The 15836-nt window shown below is 43.0% G+C and overlaps 1 protein-coding gene across 2 annotated transcripts in view; it reads left to right on the plus strand.

Annotated features, from left to right (window-relative positions):
* Positions 1-6: 6 nt before the first annotated feature.
* Positions 7-15836, plus strand: part of FBXO32 (F-box protein 32) — a 44517-nt gene continuing 28687 nt past the window's right edge. For both annotated transcript variants that reach the window (XM_011949277.1, XM_011949278.1), the window contains exons 1-4: positions 7-211; positions 6365-6477; positions 7968-8017; positions 9229-9321. In XM_011949277.1, coding sequence (XP_011804667.1) covers positions 96-211; positions 6365-6477; positions 7968-8017; positions 9229-9321 — 372 coding nt within the window. In that variant the 5' untranslated portion in view covers positions 7-95. The remainder of the gene's footprint in view (positions 212-6364; positions 6478-7967; positions 8018-9228; positions 9322-15836) is intronic.

Consider the following 15836-nt stretch of genomic DNA (forward strand, 5'->3'; position numbering starts at 1 on the left):
GGCCCCTGCACCCCGAGCATCCGCCCCGGGTGGCGCGTCCCCGAGGCCACCAGGCCGGCCCCTTCTCCCCATCCGTCCCGTCCGCTCGCGGTGCCATGCCATTCCTCGGGCAGGACTGGCGGTCCCCCGGGCAGAGCTGGGTGAAGACGGCCGACGGCTGGAAGCGCTTCCTGGATGAGAAGAGCGGCAGCTTCGTGAGCGACCTCAGCAGGTGAGGGGACCCGCCACCAACTTCCAGCCCCTGCGAAACTGACCCGGGCTGGTCTAGGGGGCGCAGGGACGGCGAATGAGGGGTAGGCAGGGCTGGAGCGGGCTTAGGAGGGAGACCCTGGCCCGGAGGGTGGGACTGCAGTGCCTGATTTCTGTAGAGGTCTCCGGACTATCGGAGACGGGAAATTCGGTTTCTCTTATTGTTCAAGGTCAGTGTCTCCAAGTGGACACGACTCCTTACAGAACACCTGGTTCCTCTGAGAGTCTGATGACATTCGCGGATCGTGTCCCCAAACGCTCGCTCAAACTTAATGACACAGCTTTAGTGGTCGGTGCTTTAAGGACACCGGAGTCGCGCACTTTGCCCTTGTGGGGGCGCGGGCTGGTGGGCTGAGCCCCTTCACCGCATGGTGGCCCGGCTCCCAGCGCCCAAGCACTGTGGACGCGACTGGTGACGGGATCCGACGCAGGTCCTGCCTGGAGCGCTTCCAGGCCCTGCCCAGGCACGGTCAACCACAAGTGGCCGGGAGGATGAGCAACTAGGAAGGGACAGCCAGATGGTCCCTGGAGCAGCCGTTTACTGGGCGGACTTGGGAGCGGTGGAGGCTCGGGGCTGCAGAGGTGCAGAGGAGGGAAGTGGGCAGGGGATGAAACCCACAAGAGCTCTGCTTCTGGGAGGACAGGGCTCTTGCACCTGTTTCCTCGGTGGCCCTCTCGGTCGATCGGCTTTATATAGAGAGTGCACTCCGTTTCCAGGGGTGCCTGTCAGCTGCGAAAAGCCTGCCTGGCCCCGGTGAACCTCTGGATTCGAGGTCTCACCTGAGCCCTGTGGTCTGATGGGAAACCTGAGGGCCGCTGCGCTCCCCGCTCAGCTTGGCGAACGACGCTAGCGCCCGGCTAGTAAGTCAGGTAGCCTGGAATTTCTCAGCCCCTGACCTCAACAGTTGACTTACAGAGACTCTTAGCATTTAGCCTGGTGAGGGGTTGGCGATGAAAGTGGTTCCAGAAGGGACTGGTGCAGCCAGAGTCACCCATGGGAGCCTTTCCCTGCCGCCTTTGGTTAAAACCATGGGCCTCTGCACCCTTAAATTGGCTTCAATGGAGAATTCTGTTTCTGGGCCAGGTTCCCGCTTACCGAGATTTACCAGTGGTTGCTTGGATAAAGCATTGGCAATAAATTTTGAGAAGACTATCAAGAAAATGTGGTTATTTTGTCAGCTTGACCTCCTGTGCCTCCCATTTGTTTGCGATTTGTAATGCATCAAATTCCCATTGTCTCACAATGTAAAGAAAGACATTATTTAATCCTGGGGGTCTGTCCGGAGAGACTTAAGCATATTAACTGACAGCATATAACCATTTATGTTGGAGTTACTTGGAGGCAGTCCCAGGAGAATTTAGGGACCACCATAAGGAAATCTTATGTACATAAAATCAGGTAATTTATTTACAGTAAAGTAAGACCAACTGCTATTGACAGATTGTGTCTTTTATCTACTGGAGTTACCAATTATGACTAAATTATTCTCCCTCAACAAAATGGGAAACTTCTTCCTTCCTCCTTGTTCCTAAGGACAATGATCTAATATTTTGGTACTTTATTTCTGTCTACAAGTTCAGGTTCTTTCTAGAAAAGTGCAGAAAGGGTCTGAAGAGTCATATTAGAGCCGCTCACCCAAATATAATTTCAGGATGCTTCTCAGTGGATAGCAGATGATTGCGTCCAGCAGGAGAAGATTTAAAATGTAGGGTTGTATTAATACTCACCCTACTCGGGAGGCTGAGGTAGGAGGATTGCTTGTGCCCAGAAGTTCAAGGTGGCAGCAAGTCATGACTGTGCCACTGCGCTCCAGTCTGGGCCACAGACCAAGACCCTGTCTCCAAAAATAAATAAAAAATTAAAATTTGCTTTAAAACACCCTGTACCAGCATCAGGAGAGAAACTGGTGTCACTTTCCTTTAGAAATAAATAGCGGTATCTCTGTCTTCACAGTATGGAAGACCTGAAGATGGTCTTAACTTACCATAAAAGTTTAGACTGGGCTGGGATCAGGTGGCTTCCTGCACAGCCCCCCTCCCCTCCCCTCCCCGTGTCCCTGTCCCCTTCATAAGCCTCTTTTCTTTCTTCCCATTTCACACCTGAGCTGGAGCTGTCACATCCATCATCATTACCACAAATAGTCATTGATATACTGACCACCTGTGGTCTTTGAGTCAGCGTTTAGCAATCATTTGGTAGCCTCCTAGCAAAGCAGCTGGCTGTTTGTTTGCAGGGTGTTTTTTTTTTTTCCAGCAACTGTCAACAATCCCTTCCCTACTTAGCGCGAGAAGCCTGCCAACTTCCTACCAACTTCTTAAAAGCAGTTGGCCTTTTGTGGTCTGGGTTTGTCATCTCAAATATCCTCAGCTTTTGGTCTTGGTGACGTTTCCCCGTGATGTCAGGTTTGGGCTGCGTGTCTGCCTACACAGGTGAAGCTGAATGCCTCTCCTGTTTTGAGAAAACAAAAGGCAGGCCCTTAAGCGGGGAAGGATCATGAAACAGAACTACAGAGACACGGTAGACTAACTTCTCTAATTCCACAGACCATTCTGCAAGTGGCCCAAACAAGAGCCCAGGATAAAGGATGCATTTGTTGGTTTTCAGCCTGGGATTATTATTTTGTGTTGACCAAGGCTTGTCCACACAGCACACCTATTCTAGACTCAGCTGGCCATCTTCTCTGTGGTCCAGGACTCCAACCTTCTCCAGTGTAAAATGTTACAAATCCAGTCTCAGCCTTGTGTCCAGGAGTGAAATCATGGGAGGATTTAAGATAAGCTTAAAGCAGGACCCCTTCTCAAAAATGTTGAAATTATATAAAATAGAAGGGGAATGGCAAGTGTTAAATATGGTGGGGCAGATTTAAAATGCAAGGAAAGAGCTTGGCGTGAATTGGGATGATCCAAGAATGCTTCAAGGAAGTGGTGGTTCAGGCGCCTGCACAGCCCTCCTCAGCAACCACCCCCTCACCGCCCACCCCCAGGATGAGTAACCTAAGCTGTCTGAGCCTCTGCCACTCTTTTCTAAGCCTACACTTCTGTCTTTGAAAACTGACTCAAATGTTGCTTTACTGTATAGCTAACGCTGGACCCGGAAGCAGGAAGTTTACCTTGATGCCTGGATAAAAATCATAGTTAAGATTTTATGAGTGCTTACTGTGTGCAAGACACTGTTCTATGAGCGTTATACACTAGGCTGTTTGTTTCACCAGAGCATTCTGGGTACTAGCCTTGTGAGTTTGGCGATCTAGAGATGGGTCAGTAAATTGGCGTAGAAATCTCACTGGCTTTAATCAAGGCTAGATAACTACAATTAAGCCTCTGGGGGCACGTCACAGCTTTCTTAAATGGTTTTTATTGCAAATGAAATGAGAAATAGGGCTTTATTTTTTTTTTCATTCCCTTCTTTATCTGCTGCCAAAACAGTCTTATTTATGGTCTTATTTTGAATTTTTTCTACATTTTAAAAAAGTTGCCTTAAAGTATAATATGGGACTGGGGAGTGGGTCTTTTTCTTATTCTAGGCCTGTGCCTATAAAAATCAAGATTAGTAAATAGTGACTACAAAATAGCAACTTGCTGGCTATTATTGAATTTAGTGAAGAAAGCAGCCTCGTTGAGATGGTTTTGCTTATTAAAAGAAAAATCCAGTGCTCTGATTCCTAAATGGTGGTGGTTTTTCTTGTTAAAAATTTCAGTTGTAATTTTCCATTGGCTTTGCATTTTCTTGAAAAGGACACAATTGAACTCTCAAAACAGCCTCTAACCGAATATATTATTGCTTAAAAGAAAATATATAAGTAGACAACACAAATAAACCCCATAGGCCTTCTTTCCAGGCCCTACCTCCGGAATCTAAAACCTAATACCAAGTGAAAATATAGGGTTTCTCTTTGGTTAAAACTTTTCTACATTCGACAGTGAGAGAACATCATCAATTATGTAAAATTCTTTCTAAACTAGCTTTTGAAATGAGTCTCTCAGGCTTAAAGCAGGTTATTGTAGTTTCTGAGGAAAGTGAGTGCTCCAGTTTCTTTAAAGAATGTTTTCGATTGTAAAAGAATAAGATGAAATATAAATATTTGACCTTGCTAAGTAATGATCACAGTCTATGGCCCAGGCTCGGAAAATCTGCTGCTGAACCTTAAATGTTGAGAATAAGACAACCTCATTTTATGATTCTCTATATGTGGAATTTATACTGTAGGTTTTTGTTGTTTGTGGGGGGTGTGTGTGTTCTTTCTAAGTAAGCCTTCATGTGGTATTTTTGCACACAAAATGTTCTAGCTTTGCTTTCTAAAGCTGATCTCAGCTGTGGTACATCACGGACCACTCAAATGACCTTCCATCTTTTGCTGTTTTTCTCAACGTTGCTTGAAATGTCTTAAGTTAGCCTCAGGAATTCAGTTCTGTTCTTTGTTCTGTCCCTCTTTTTCTTCTGACCTTGGAGCAGATAATCAACTGGTCAGTGATTCTATACCCCTATAGTCATGCAAATAGACAGAAACACACTCCTGTGTTATACAAAGCCTGGCCCAAAACACTCATCCTTGGCTTGTTCTCAAAAGTGCCTCTGAGAGGACATTTCTGCAGGACTCTATCTGAAACCTAAAAATATCCTGTTTCCCTGAATGAAAAGGAGAAGGCTATCGAGTTTAGTAGGAAACTCAGTAAATGGTATTAAGCATGGCCTTATGAAGGAAGATTAATAAATGATTATTTATCATGTTAGCCCTTAAGGGTCCAGAAAAGCAACACTGAGTGTATTGTTAGAGATGTCAAATGTGAGCATATTAGCAAGATACTTGTACTAACCGAAGTGCTACTTAAGACAGTATTGTATTAATAACAAAAAGATACTGGAAGTTGCTTCAAATCTTTTTTTCTCTTCTACCATTTATACACAATGCCAAGGAAATAGAGAAGTGCAGATGTACATAATGGTACCCAACAGATGTATATCCAAAAAAGATATAAATCAAATTGCATTTTAAATTCAGCAGAAAAACTCAGAACATTAAAAGAGTATAAAATATCGGTGGTATAGCAAAAAAAAAAAAAAAAAAAACCTAATTTATGTTTTACCAGTTGGCATTATAAATCCTGTTTTATATACTTCGTGAGGGTTGAGGGAGTTAGGGAACCTATCTTATCATACTTCAACATTTCTCCTGCATTCCTTCTGTGGAAATTATTCAGATTTACTTTGAAGTTACATTGTACAGTAGAATAGCTCATTACCCCTCAAATGATTGCTCAGCCCACTGAGGGAAATAATCACCAGGCCCGAGGTGAGCCTGCCCATCCTTCAGTGACCTGTGAATTAGGCAGGTACATTAGGCAGGCAAAGACTTTGGGTCTTGACTGTACAAGGTAAACTTATAATTGATAAGTTTATAAGTTTACCTTGTACAGTCAAGACCCAAAGTCTTCGCCTCGCAGCATGATGCCTAGTGTGTGTTAGTCAAGACACTACATAAAACCTAAGCAACTAGCACTATACACAAAGCATCTCCTAGAAATGGAATTATAAGTCAGATTTTTGTAAATGTGATTGTGTTTTAAAGACATGTTAGAAGGATGCTGCTTAAAAGCAGCTTAAGTATACTTTAAATGGATGAATTGTATGGTATGTGAAGTTTATCTCAACGAAGCTGTGTTTTTATTTTTATTTTTTTAAAGAAGCAGCAGCAGCTTGGGTAGATGCTTTTGCAAAATGAAAGCATTGTGTAGTACAGCGATACCAGTAATCACCCCTCCCCTCCATTCATCGTTTTTGTTTAAAGTAATATTGTAGTACTCTGCATTGCTCTTAGTTGAAGAGCAGAGTGCTGTGTGTCAAATTACAATGCAGAGCACTGTTAGGGAATTCAAAAGAAGTAGAAGCTCCCATCCCTGCCTTCCACGCAGATGTGAACTTGCTTCATCCTAAAGGAGAAGTCTGTGCCTGTATGGACTTTTTTTTTTTTTTTTTGAGTGATCATTTTATTGTTTTATTTTGTTTGAGAAGCCTGTATGTTTGTTTGTCTTATAACTCAGTGAGTTATTTATAGAAACAGCTCGGGTTCATGTATAGCTGTTACATCTCATCCTCTTTTTCTTCTGTTATTCATAGTTACTGCAACAAGGAGGTATACAATAAGGAGAATCTTTTCAACACCCTGAACTATGATGTTGCAGCCAAGAAGAGAAAGAAGGACATGCTGAATAGCAAAACGAAAACTCAGTGTAAGCCATTTGTTTTGAACTTCAGAAAAAATCTGTTTGAAGATAGTTATGATTGGTTCTTGGAGGAAAAAAAAAAAATAACACCTCCCATGTCACACGTCTGCCTCAGTGTTTTACTGTGTGTCCCTGACAGAGGTTACTGAGATCTTAGCACTCAGAAACCTGGCTGTACATTTTACAAGCGAGATTAACATATTCTTTATAGTCTTGTTTATAAGTCAGTTGCTAGTTGAGGGCCTTTTTTCCTGCCAGTCATTTGTATTTGGTTATTTTACAGTGATGTGGTCAGCTGAATCAGTTCCAGTATGTATTTTTATTTTGAACTGTTTTGAGGCTTTGAAAACAGATTTTTCTCCCTCTTTCCTTCTATAAATCCTATTAACATTTCTAGATACTATATGTAAGTATCAGCAGAGAATATAAAGTTTTATTAATAGCAGGAATTACAGGTTACTTTATCTGTATTGCATGTTTTCCTCATGTTATCTGTTTGATTTCTACTTTTCATGGGCTTATATAAGTTTCAGGTTTGGCATTGGAAATAAACTTGTACTTGAGTATTAGGTTTGTGTGTTTTTTTTATTTTTTTATTTTTTATTTTTTGGTGTTTTTTTGTTTGTTTGTTTTTGTTTTTTGAGACAGTCTCTCTCTGTTACCCAGGCTGGAGTCTGTGGCATGATCTCAGCTCACTGCAACCTCCACCTCCCGGGTGTAAGTGATTCTCATGCCTCAGCCTCCTGAGTAGCTGGGATTACAAGCACCTGCCATCACACCTGGCTAATTTTTGTGTTTTTAGTAGAGACGGGGTCTTGCCATCTTGCCATGTTGCCCAGGCTGGTCTCAAACTCCAGGGCTCAAGCCATCCACGCCCCTCTGTTCACAGCATGTGACTTAGTCTGTCAAAGCCTAATTTCATTTTTTGGTGGGGACGGAGTCTCGCTCTGTCACCCAGGCTATAGTGCAGTGGCATAATCTTGGCTCACTGCAACCTCCACCTCCCGGTTTCAAGTGATTCTCCTGCCTCAACCTCCCAAGTAACTGGGATTACAGGCGCCTGCCACCATGCCTGGCTAATTTTTATATCTTTAGAAGAGATGGGATTTCACCCTGTTGGCCAGGCTAGTCTTGAACTCCTGACCTCTAGTGATCTGCCTGCCTCAACCTCCCACAGTGCTGGGATTTCAGGCGTGAGCCATTGCATCCGGACTGTAATCTCTTATGGCATAATGTTTTAGAAAAAAAAATAATAATTTGGAGCTTTGGTATACGAAATCTGGCTATCAAAGATTTAGAGTGCTTCAGACAAAGCAACTTATAGCCCCAGTATTTCTACACTGCAGAAATTAAGCACTTGAAACTCCTTAGGTTGTCAGTAGAGTCCTTATCTTTTTTGTCAAAACTTTTAAAACTTTGGAATACATGAAATGAAATGTTTTAAATCTTGAGCATGTTGCAGATGTTAAAGCTGTGTATTCTTTTTTTCTCTATAGATTTCCACCAAGAAAAATGGATCTATGTTCACAAAGGAAGTACTAAAGAGGTGAGCATCCATTCATTTACTAAGTTATGCTAAACCTTATCCCTTCCTGATAGCGTAAGGAGGGATATGGTAGGGAAGGAAACTACTTCAAATCATGAGTGTCTTCTTGGATGTGGGAGACGGCAGCTATTAGTCTATTATCTAGCCAACCATCAGAGCTTGGAGCAACAGAGAGAGAAAGAAGCAAAAGTCACTAGGTGGACCCTCTAGTCTTCAATGAAATTATGTATGTAAAAGTGCTTTAGAAAGACTGACATGCCCATCTCAACCATATTATTATATCGTCCTGGGTTTTGCCTCAGGGCAATGTCTCCCTTTTGTTCTAAGATCTCTTTGGACTTCAACTCAGTTAAATTTCAGTCCTGGAAGGAATAATCACTAAATATAGTAGAAGTTTTCAGTGCCTGCTCAGTGTGATGTGGGAGGGGACAATACATTATAAAAACTACAATTGTATGGCACTTTATAAAGCACTTTTATGTATATTTTCTCTCTGCACAGACATTTGCTAAAATAACTAGGATACAAGCATATGAAAGAATTTCTCTGACTGTCAGGGACCTCAGTGAACATCTAGTTCCCTCTGTGATTTGAGGTCCAGAGGGGGTCACTGATAGTCCCAAGACCACCCAGATACCCAGATACCGGGACTATGAGCCAGGACTTTATACTCCCAATTCCCTCTGTGTTCATAGGTTAAAAGATCAAAACTTCTTTTGCTTTCTCCCAAAACCTTAAAAACGCTTTTGATGATCACAGTGAGAAAAGCACTATTGGTATAAGGCAAGCTGGTGACACAGTTGGCGCAGGTAGGTCTAATTCTCCTCCTAGGAGTATGTTACAGTCACCAACCATCATGACCTCCCATATCCCATACCCTGCTCCCAGTCTTCCCTTAATACGCAATTACTTATGATTTTTCTAGACTAATATGTGGAAAAATCATAAGCAAGGTCCCAAATGGTACAAGTCAAGAAAAGGGCTTGTTTAACATGTGAGGAGCTGACTGAGGCAGCTGCTGGCTGTGTTACCCACCTTGGTGCCTCTCAAGGGCTTGTGGGTACAGGAAAGAAGCCAGTGCCCCAGGTCACCTAAGACAGGCATCAAGCTCATTTGGCAAAATCCAGTTGGGTTGTTGTAACTGGCTCATTCTGACGTGGACGACCTCTGCATGGCAGGAGTAACTTCTGTGCCTTTGTTTTCGCGTTCAGCGCCATGGATATTGCACTCTGGGGGAAGCTTTCAACAGACTGGACTTCTCAACTGCCATTTTGGATTCCAGAAGATTTAACTACGTGGTCCGGGTGAGTCTCAAATGCCTAAAGACTCATCCAGGCCCTTTCCCAAGTTGAATCATCTCTTTGGGTTGTCTTGAAGTGGTTTCCCCAAAAAATAACTTTTTAGGACCTTAAGAATTTTGAGGCAAGCAGAAAACAGACCCCTCAATCTCCTTCTTCCCCAGCATCCTTCAGGTTCTTAAGTGGGTTGCACTAGGATGTCCCTGAGATTGGCCAGGATGGGCAGGGGCCGCCGTATTACCCCAGTGAGTGGGTTAAAGAGCCAGCCTCTTCAAGTGAAATTTCACACCAAGCCCCTTCCAAGCCCGCCCTGTGGATACATGGGAACATGTCACAGGCAGCACCGGCCCTGGCAACAGCCTTAGCAAGAGAGAATTCAGCAGGAAGCAAACCCTAGAGCGCTTTGGCCTGTTTCAAAACCCTGCACCTCTGACTGTTCTCACTGTCTCCCACTTGTCCTACTTCAGCTGATTCTGGGGGACCCCAAGGCATTCTCAGATGAGGCCACAAAACTGGATGAGTTAAAGCACCTCCATGTTTTGTGCCTGTGGTTCCCTTCCACCCGGGTGTGATAACAGTATTCAATCCCATGTCCACCGAAAGCTTAAAACTGCCTGTTTTGGCCAAGCGCAGTGACTCACACCTGTAATCCCAGCACTTTGGGAGGCCGAGGTGGGTGAATCACGAGGTCAGGAGTTCGAGACCAGCCTGGCCAACATAGTGAAACCCTGTCTCTACTAAAAATACAAAAAAAAATTATCCGGGTGTGGTAGCAGGTGCCTGTAATCCCAGCTACTCAGGAGGCTGAGGCTGGAGAATCACTTGAACCTGGGAGACAGAGGTTGCAGTGAGCTGAGATGGCGCCATTGCACTCCAGCCTGGGCGACAGTGCAAGACTCCATCTCAAAAAAGAAAAAGTTAATGAGCAAAATATTAATGATGAATATGGTAAAGCAGATCAGCTTAACCATGACTGTCATGTTATTATTTTTCATTGGTTTATTATTATTTTGTTATCCCTGCCCACCCTCCAAAGCTCCCTTGTGTATTTTTGTCAGCAGTCAACCTGGGAGGTAGCAGCTGTTTGGGTTTTAGGCTCAGAAGTAGGAGGGAATTTTCCCCCGTGGGTGTGGTTGGTTTGGTTTTATTTGCTTTTTCCTGGGTTGTTGTGCTGCTCGGTGCTGTGCCACTGAGTCAGATGATTGCAGAGGCTCAGCCAGGGTGATGACATTCAAGGCCCCTTGAGACCTGGATCCTTCACCTGTCATCTGGGCAGATGCAGGCTTGGCTGTCCAAAGTGACCTGATAAAAACCCAGGCCTGCAAGAAGCAGGTTAGGAGCTGTGAGCTGAGCCTGTGACCACATGAGCAGATATATTCGCTCTTCAGCTAAGCTCTTCTTCCAATCCAAAAGGGATAAAAATAAGAGACCTTCTTGGGTGAAATGTTCATGCCATTCAGTGTGACTCTGCAAGTTCACGGAGGTCACCTAGTCCTCCTAGGTCCCACAGACTAGTCTAGGCTGGTTGGAAATGGGCCCAGGATGATCTGGAAGCTTCCACTGCTAAGACTACGAATAGTTTCCATCTTCTGGGTATTAGAGGAAGACACTTAGATCTGATGTCTTATTACAAACTGATCTTCCAACTGGTCAGTTTTTAGATGGCCTTCCTTTCTACCTGCTTTTCCTTTTACAAGAAATAAAGCAAAGGAACAAGCATCATGATAGTGAAAATCTATTTCATCCAATATGTTCATTTTTACCTTTTATCTTTTCAGTAACCCTATAAAATATGGGTGCTTTGATTATCTCTCTTTAAACAAATGCTAGTACAGTAAGATAAAATGACTTGTCCACGATCACAAAGGGATGAAATCAAGATCTGAAATCTGGGCAGTCTTAGAGTCTACACTTTTAACTGGTACCATGAGTTCTCTGTGAGCAGCGGATCCAAAGTAAAATAGCCTGAGGGCAGGTCCCAGCTCCACTGATTTCAAACTGTCTCAGCCTCCCCAAGATGTGGTTTCCTCCTCTGTAACAATGACTTACCTCAACTTTCCAAGGTAACTGGGGAAACTTAGTGATATAAACAGAAGCACTTTGCACAGTAGAATCTATCTACTGTGCAAAGTCAGCCGCTAATGTTTACTATTACCCACTTACCAAAATTATTGATTTCCCCCTAAAATGCCTTTTCAGTTGAGTTGATTAAAATGTTTTCTACTTTTAAAAAAATAATTGGTGAATCTGGCACTTGCGTAAGACGCAGCACAGAGAACACATATCCAAGAGTATCTAATTGTAAAATACATCATAAGCATTTTGCTTTAAACAATCTTAGAGAAACTGCTGAATGCTTTCAAAGTTGTTAGGCTCAGAAATAGTGGAAAAATATGTCTGTTTTGCAAAGAACAATTTTTCTCCATCACTATTAGAGGCCTCTGTAATTTGAGGAATAATATGTTATTTTTATAAAGAACTTAAAACTTTTTAATGATAGCCACCGTGTTTTGAGGTTTCCCTTCTTAGGAACTCAGTATACTTCTCATACATTCTTATCCTTAAACCAACTCTGCAAGGTAGCTTGCCAGTATGTTATCCCCATCATACTATTTTGACCTAATGGTGTTTAAATGCTACAATGATTACTGGTTTCACTGAGGAGCTAAACTGATTTTAAGGGCCATTTGGAAAAAAAAAAAAAAGTTCAAAGCCTTGAGAGCCAAATACATTTTCTGAAAATCTGTTATGTTCATGCCAGTTGTCATCTGCCAAAAAAGAGCCATGCAGAGGTAATAAAAGAGACGGCTAATGCTGCTATCTCAAAATGTTATCACTCAGCATGAAAATTTCATGGAATGTTTAGAGTTGGAAAATTTTTTACTATAACTTAGAAAGATGTTTATATAACATTTCTACATCAATTTCACTGGCTACAAGCTACATGCATTGGCCCTGCTCCCTCCCCTACAGAGCCCCAATGACATAAAGACATTTCTAGCTATGTGTTTTAAAGATTTCACATCTCTAGAAGCAGCAGCTTACCTACTCGTGGAAGGACATTTAAAACATAGTTTACCCTATACCTCAAGACCAACACATTTTGGAAATTCCCTTGGGGAGCTGGAGAGGATTCCAGAGGCTGAGCCAGTTGGACTGGAAGTTTGTAAACATGAGTAGGTGAGTGCTGACTAACCAGGTCACAGAGAGGTCAGAGGATTGAGTGAGTCTTGAGCATCAAGTCAACCAGGAGAAGGTTTCAGAGACCATCACCCACGTAATGGCTCTGCAGTGAGCCTGCTGTGATCCCAGTGGTTCTTAGCCCTGGCTGCACATTTTCACCTTCGAAGCTTGTTAGACTACAGAAGCCCACCTCTGGAGCTTCCAATTTAATTAGTTGAAGGTGGTACCCAGGCATTGCTACTTTTAAAACATCTGCCTGGTGATCCCAATGAGTTTTCAAGTTTACAGACCAGCTCAGAAACTACTTTGGAGCCCAGATATTACATTTTGCATATTAATGAGAATTTTTAAACAAAGTGCATGGAGACATTAAACTCTAGATATGACTTCTGGGGCGTGTACTCTGGTCCTTCAGGAATTTAGTGTTGGAAAGAGGACAGCCCCTCCTATATTCCAGCTCAAAGTTCGAAGCTTCTATTTTTGTGGTACCTTCTGCACATCAATCACTTTACTTCTCTGAACTATAAAACTGGGATAATCATACCTATATTGAAGGATTTTTATGAGAATGAAAAAATAAAATGTAAAAATAAAGGCAATGGGTGTGAAAGTGTTATATAAATTTCAAAATGCAATGTAACTTACTTTTCAGAAAGTTAAGTAGGATTTTAGCATATGCAACCATCTTTCCAGGGTGATTAAACCTGAAGACTCAATTCATAGGCCAGATACAGTTGGGGACAGAGATTTGCCTATTTGCAGTGGGACTTCTGAGGTCCTTAGAATGGCTGTACATTTTTAAAATCTTTATATTCTCCCCAGTGAGGCTCAATGACAGAAAACACCAACATTTATCCAAACAACTGCCCCTGTTCCATTGGTCCCTAGTGAGTCCCTTGAGAAACTGCATTATTGGGATAAGATGGAATTAAGACAAAAACTGAGCAGTACCAATAAAAAATATGACTTTAAAAGGGCATGAAAGCAACTGTTATTTGGTGTCTGTTATTGCTGAGTACAATGTAATATAGAGCTTAAACTTGAATTCAAACTTATACTCCTCTAAAACCTATATTATTTTCTCCAGGCCCTGCCACTAGCCAGTGAGGGAAATAGATGAAATAAATCTGACTCTACCTTGAAGGTCTGCAGCAGGGGTCAGCAAACTTCTAGCCCTCAGGTCAATAGCCCACCGCCTATTTTTATATGGCCCATGAGCTAAGAATGATTTGTACATTTTTTCAATGTTTTAAAAAATTAAAAGTATAGGCCGGGCGCGGTGGCTCAAGCCTGTAATCCCAGCACTTTGGGAGGCCGAGACGGGCGGATCACGAGGTCAGGAGATCGAGACCATCCTGGCTAACACGACGAAACCCCGTCTCTACTAAAAAATACAAAAAACTAGCCGGGCGAGGTGGCGGGCACCTGTAGTCCCAGCTACTCTGGAGGCTGAGGCAGGAGAATGGCGTAAACCCGGGAGGCGGAGCTTGCAGTGAGCTGAGATCGGGCCACTGCACTCCAGCCCGGGCGACAGAGCGAGACTCCGTCTCAAAAAAAAAAAAAAAATTAAAAGTATAATATTTCATAACATGGAAATTATGTGCAGCTCAGATTTCAGTATCCATAAATAAAGTTTTATTGGAACAGCTTTGCTCATTCATTAGATATTGTCTGTGGCTGTTTTTGTGCAAAATGGCAGAGTTGGGTTCAGAGTTGAGCAACAGAGAGCTTATAGCCTGCAAGCCTAAAATATTTACTATCTGGATTTCTACAGAAAGAAAAAAAATTATTGCCTCCTGCCATACAGCGTAACTGATAGCCTGAGAATTGCGCATTAGAAGAAGTTACCTACCCTGACACCATGAGAATGAATCTGAAAAGAACCAAGATGTGGTAGAGACAGATAGGCTATGAAGTTTCAGAAGGGTAGCATCACTGTGGGCAGGATATTCAAGAAAGACTTCAAGGAGAAAGTGGGATTTAAACTGGTCTTGAGTAAGGGTAGAACTCAGGGGAACTGGTTTGAGGCAGGCAGGCAGGTATAAGGTCTGTTGAGAGATCAGTGAGCAGAACATTCAAGTATGGACAGAAGTAGCACAGTGTGCTTTAGAATATAGGATCATGGGCTGGGTGCAGTGGCTCATGCCTGTAATCCCAGCACTTTGGGAGGCTGAGGCAGGAGGATCACTTGAGGTCAGGAGTTCAAGACCAGCCTGGCAAACATGGTGAAACCCTGTCTCTACTAAAAATACAAAAATTAGCCAGATGTGGTGGCACACACCTGTTAATCCCAGCTACTCGGGAGGCTGAGGCAGGAGAATCACTTGAACCTGGGAGGCAGAGGTTACAGTGAGCCAAGATCACGCCACTGCACTCTAGCCTGGGTGACAGAGGCTGTTGTTTTAGAAACTCTGTCTCAAAAAAAAAAAGAGTATAAGATCGTCGAAGGGTGTTGCCACGAGCTGGTTATGATGATCTTGGGCAGGCCTTTGTTGCCCATCTGTAAGATGGAAATGATGACAGTAGCACCCTGCTTCTAGATATGATGAGGACTAAATGAGATATGCGGTTTATGAGTGTTAGTCATGTATAGTAAGAAGTTCATAAACACTAGTGATGATTGTTCATTTAAATATGGCTAGAAAAGGAGATTGGACAGACTTGAGAAGAGGCTTCGAGTGTGAGGCTACATTATCTAGTACACAGGAGGAAGCCACTGGAAAAAAACAAGAAACAGCACCTTGGCCAAGCAGTGTTTCAGAAGATCATGACTTCTAACAGGCTCTGGCATCCCCAGATGCCATCAACCAGCAAATTATAAATCTGTTACTTTGTGGTTTACGAATTCCATCTTTGTATATCTACGTCTTTGATAAGCACAGTCAGGCTGTGCAGTAGGCAGATGTTGTTAACCCATTTTAGAGGTGAGGAAGCAGAGGCCAGGGAACTGGGTGATTTGCACAAGGTTGCCTGCCCAGGAAGGGACGTGGAATAGAGGCAGGACCTAAGCCTGGTTCTCCAATTCCTGCTCCAGTGCTCTCCTTTCAGCCACATTGCTTAGAAGGCAAAATGCAAAATGGAGCCTGCCTTTTATCACCACTAAAATATTTGCACACATGCATACACGCTATCACAGGAGAGGGTCTTAATGCCAGAATGACCTTTGATCTGATTACTCCTAGCTCTCTCTTTTTTTTTTTTTTTTTTTTTTTCAATCAATTTTTTTTTTAATCCCCGCACCAAGCGCACACCGCCACGCCCAACTAATTTTTGTGTATTTTTAGTAGAGACGGGTTTCACCATGTTGCCCAGGATGGTCTTGATCTCCTGACCTTGTG

The sequence above is a fragment of the Colobus angolensis genome, unplaced genomic scaffold, assembly GCF_000951035.1.
Source record: "Colobus angolensis palliatus isolate OR3802 unplaced genomic scaffold, Cang.pa_1.0 Scaffold295, whole genome shotgun sequence".
Classification (NCBI taxonomy): Eukaryota; Metazoa; Chordata; class Mammalia; order Primates; family Cercopithecidae; genus Colobus; species Colobus angolensis.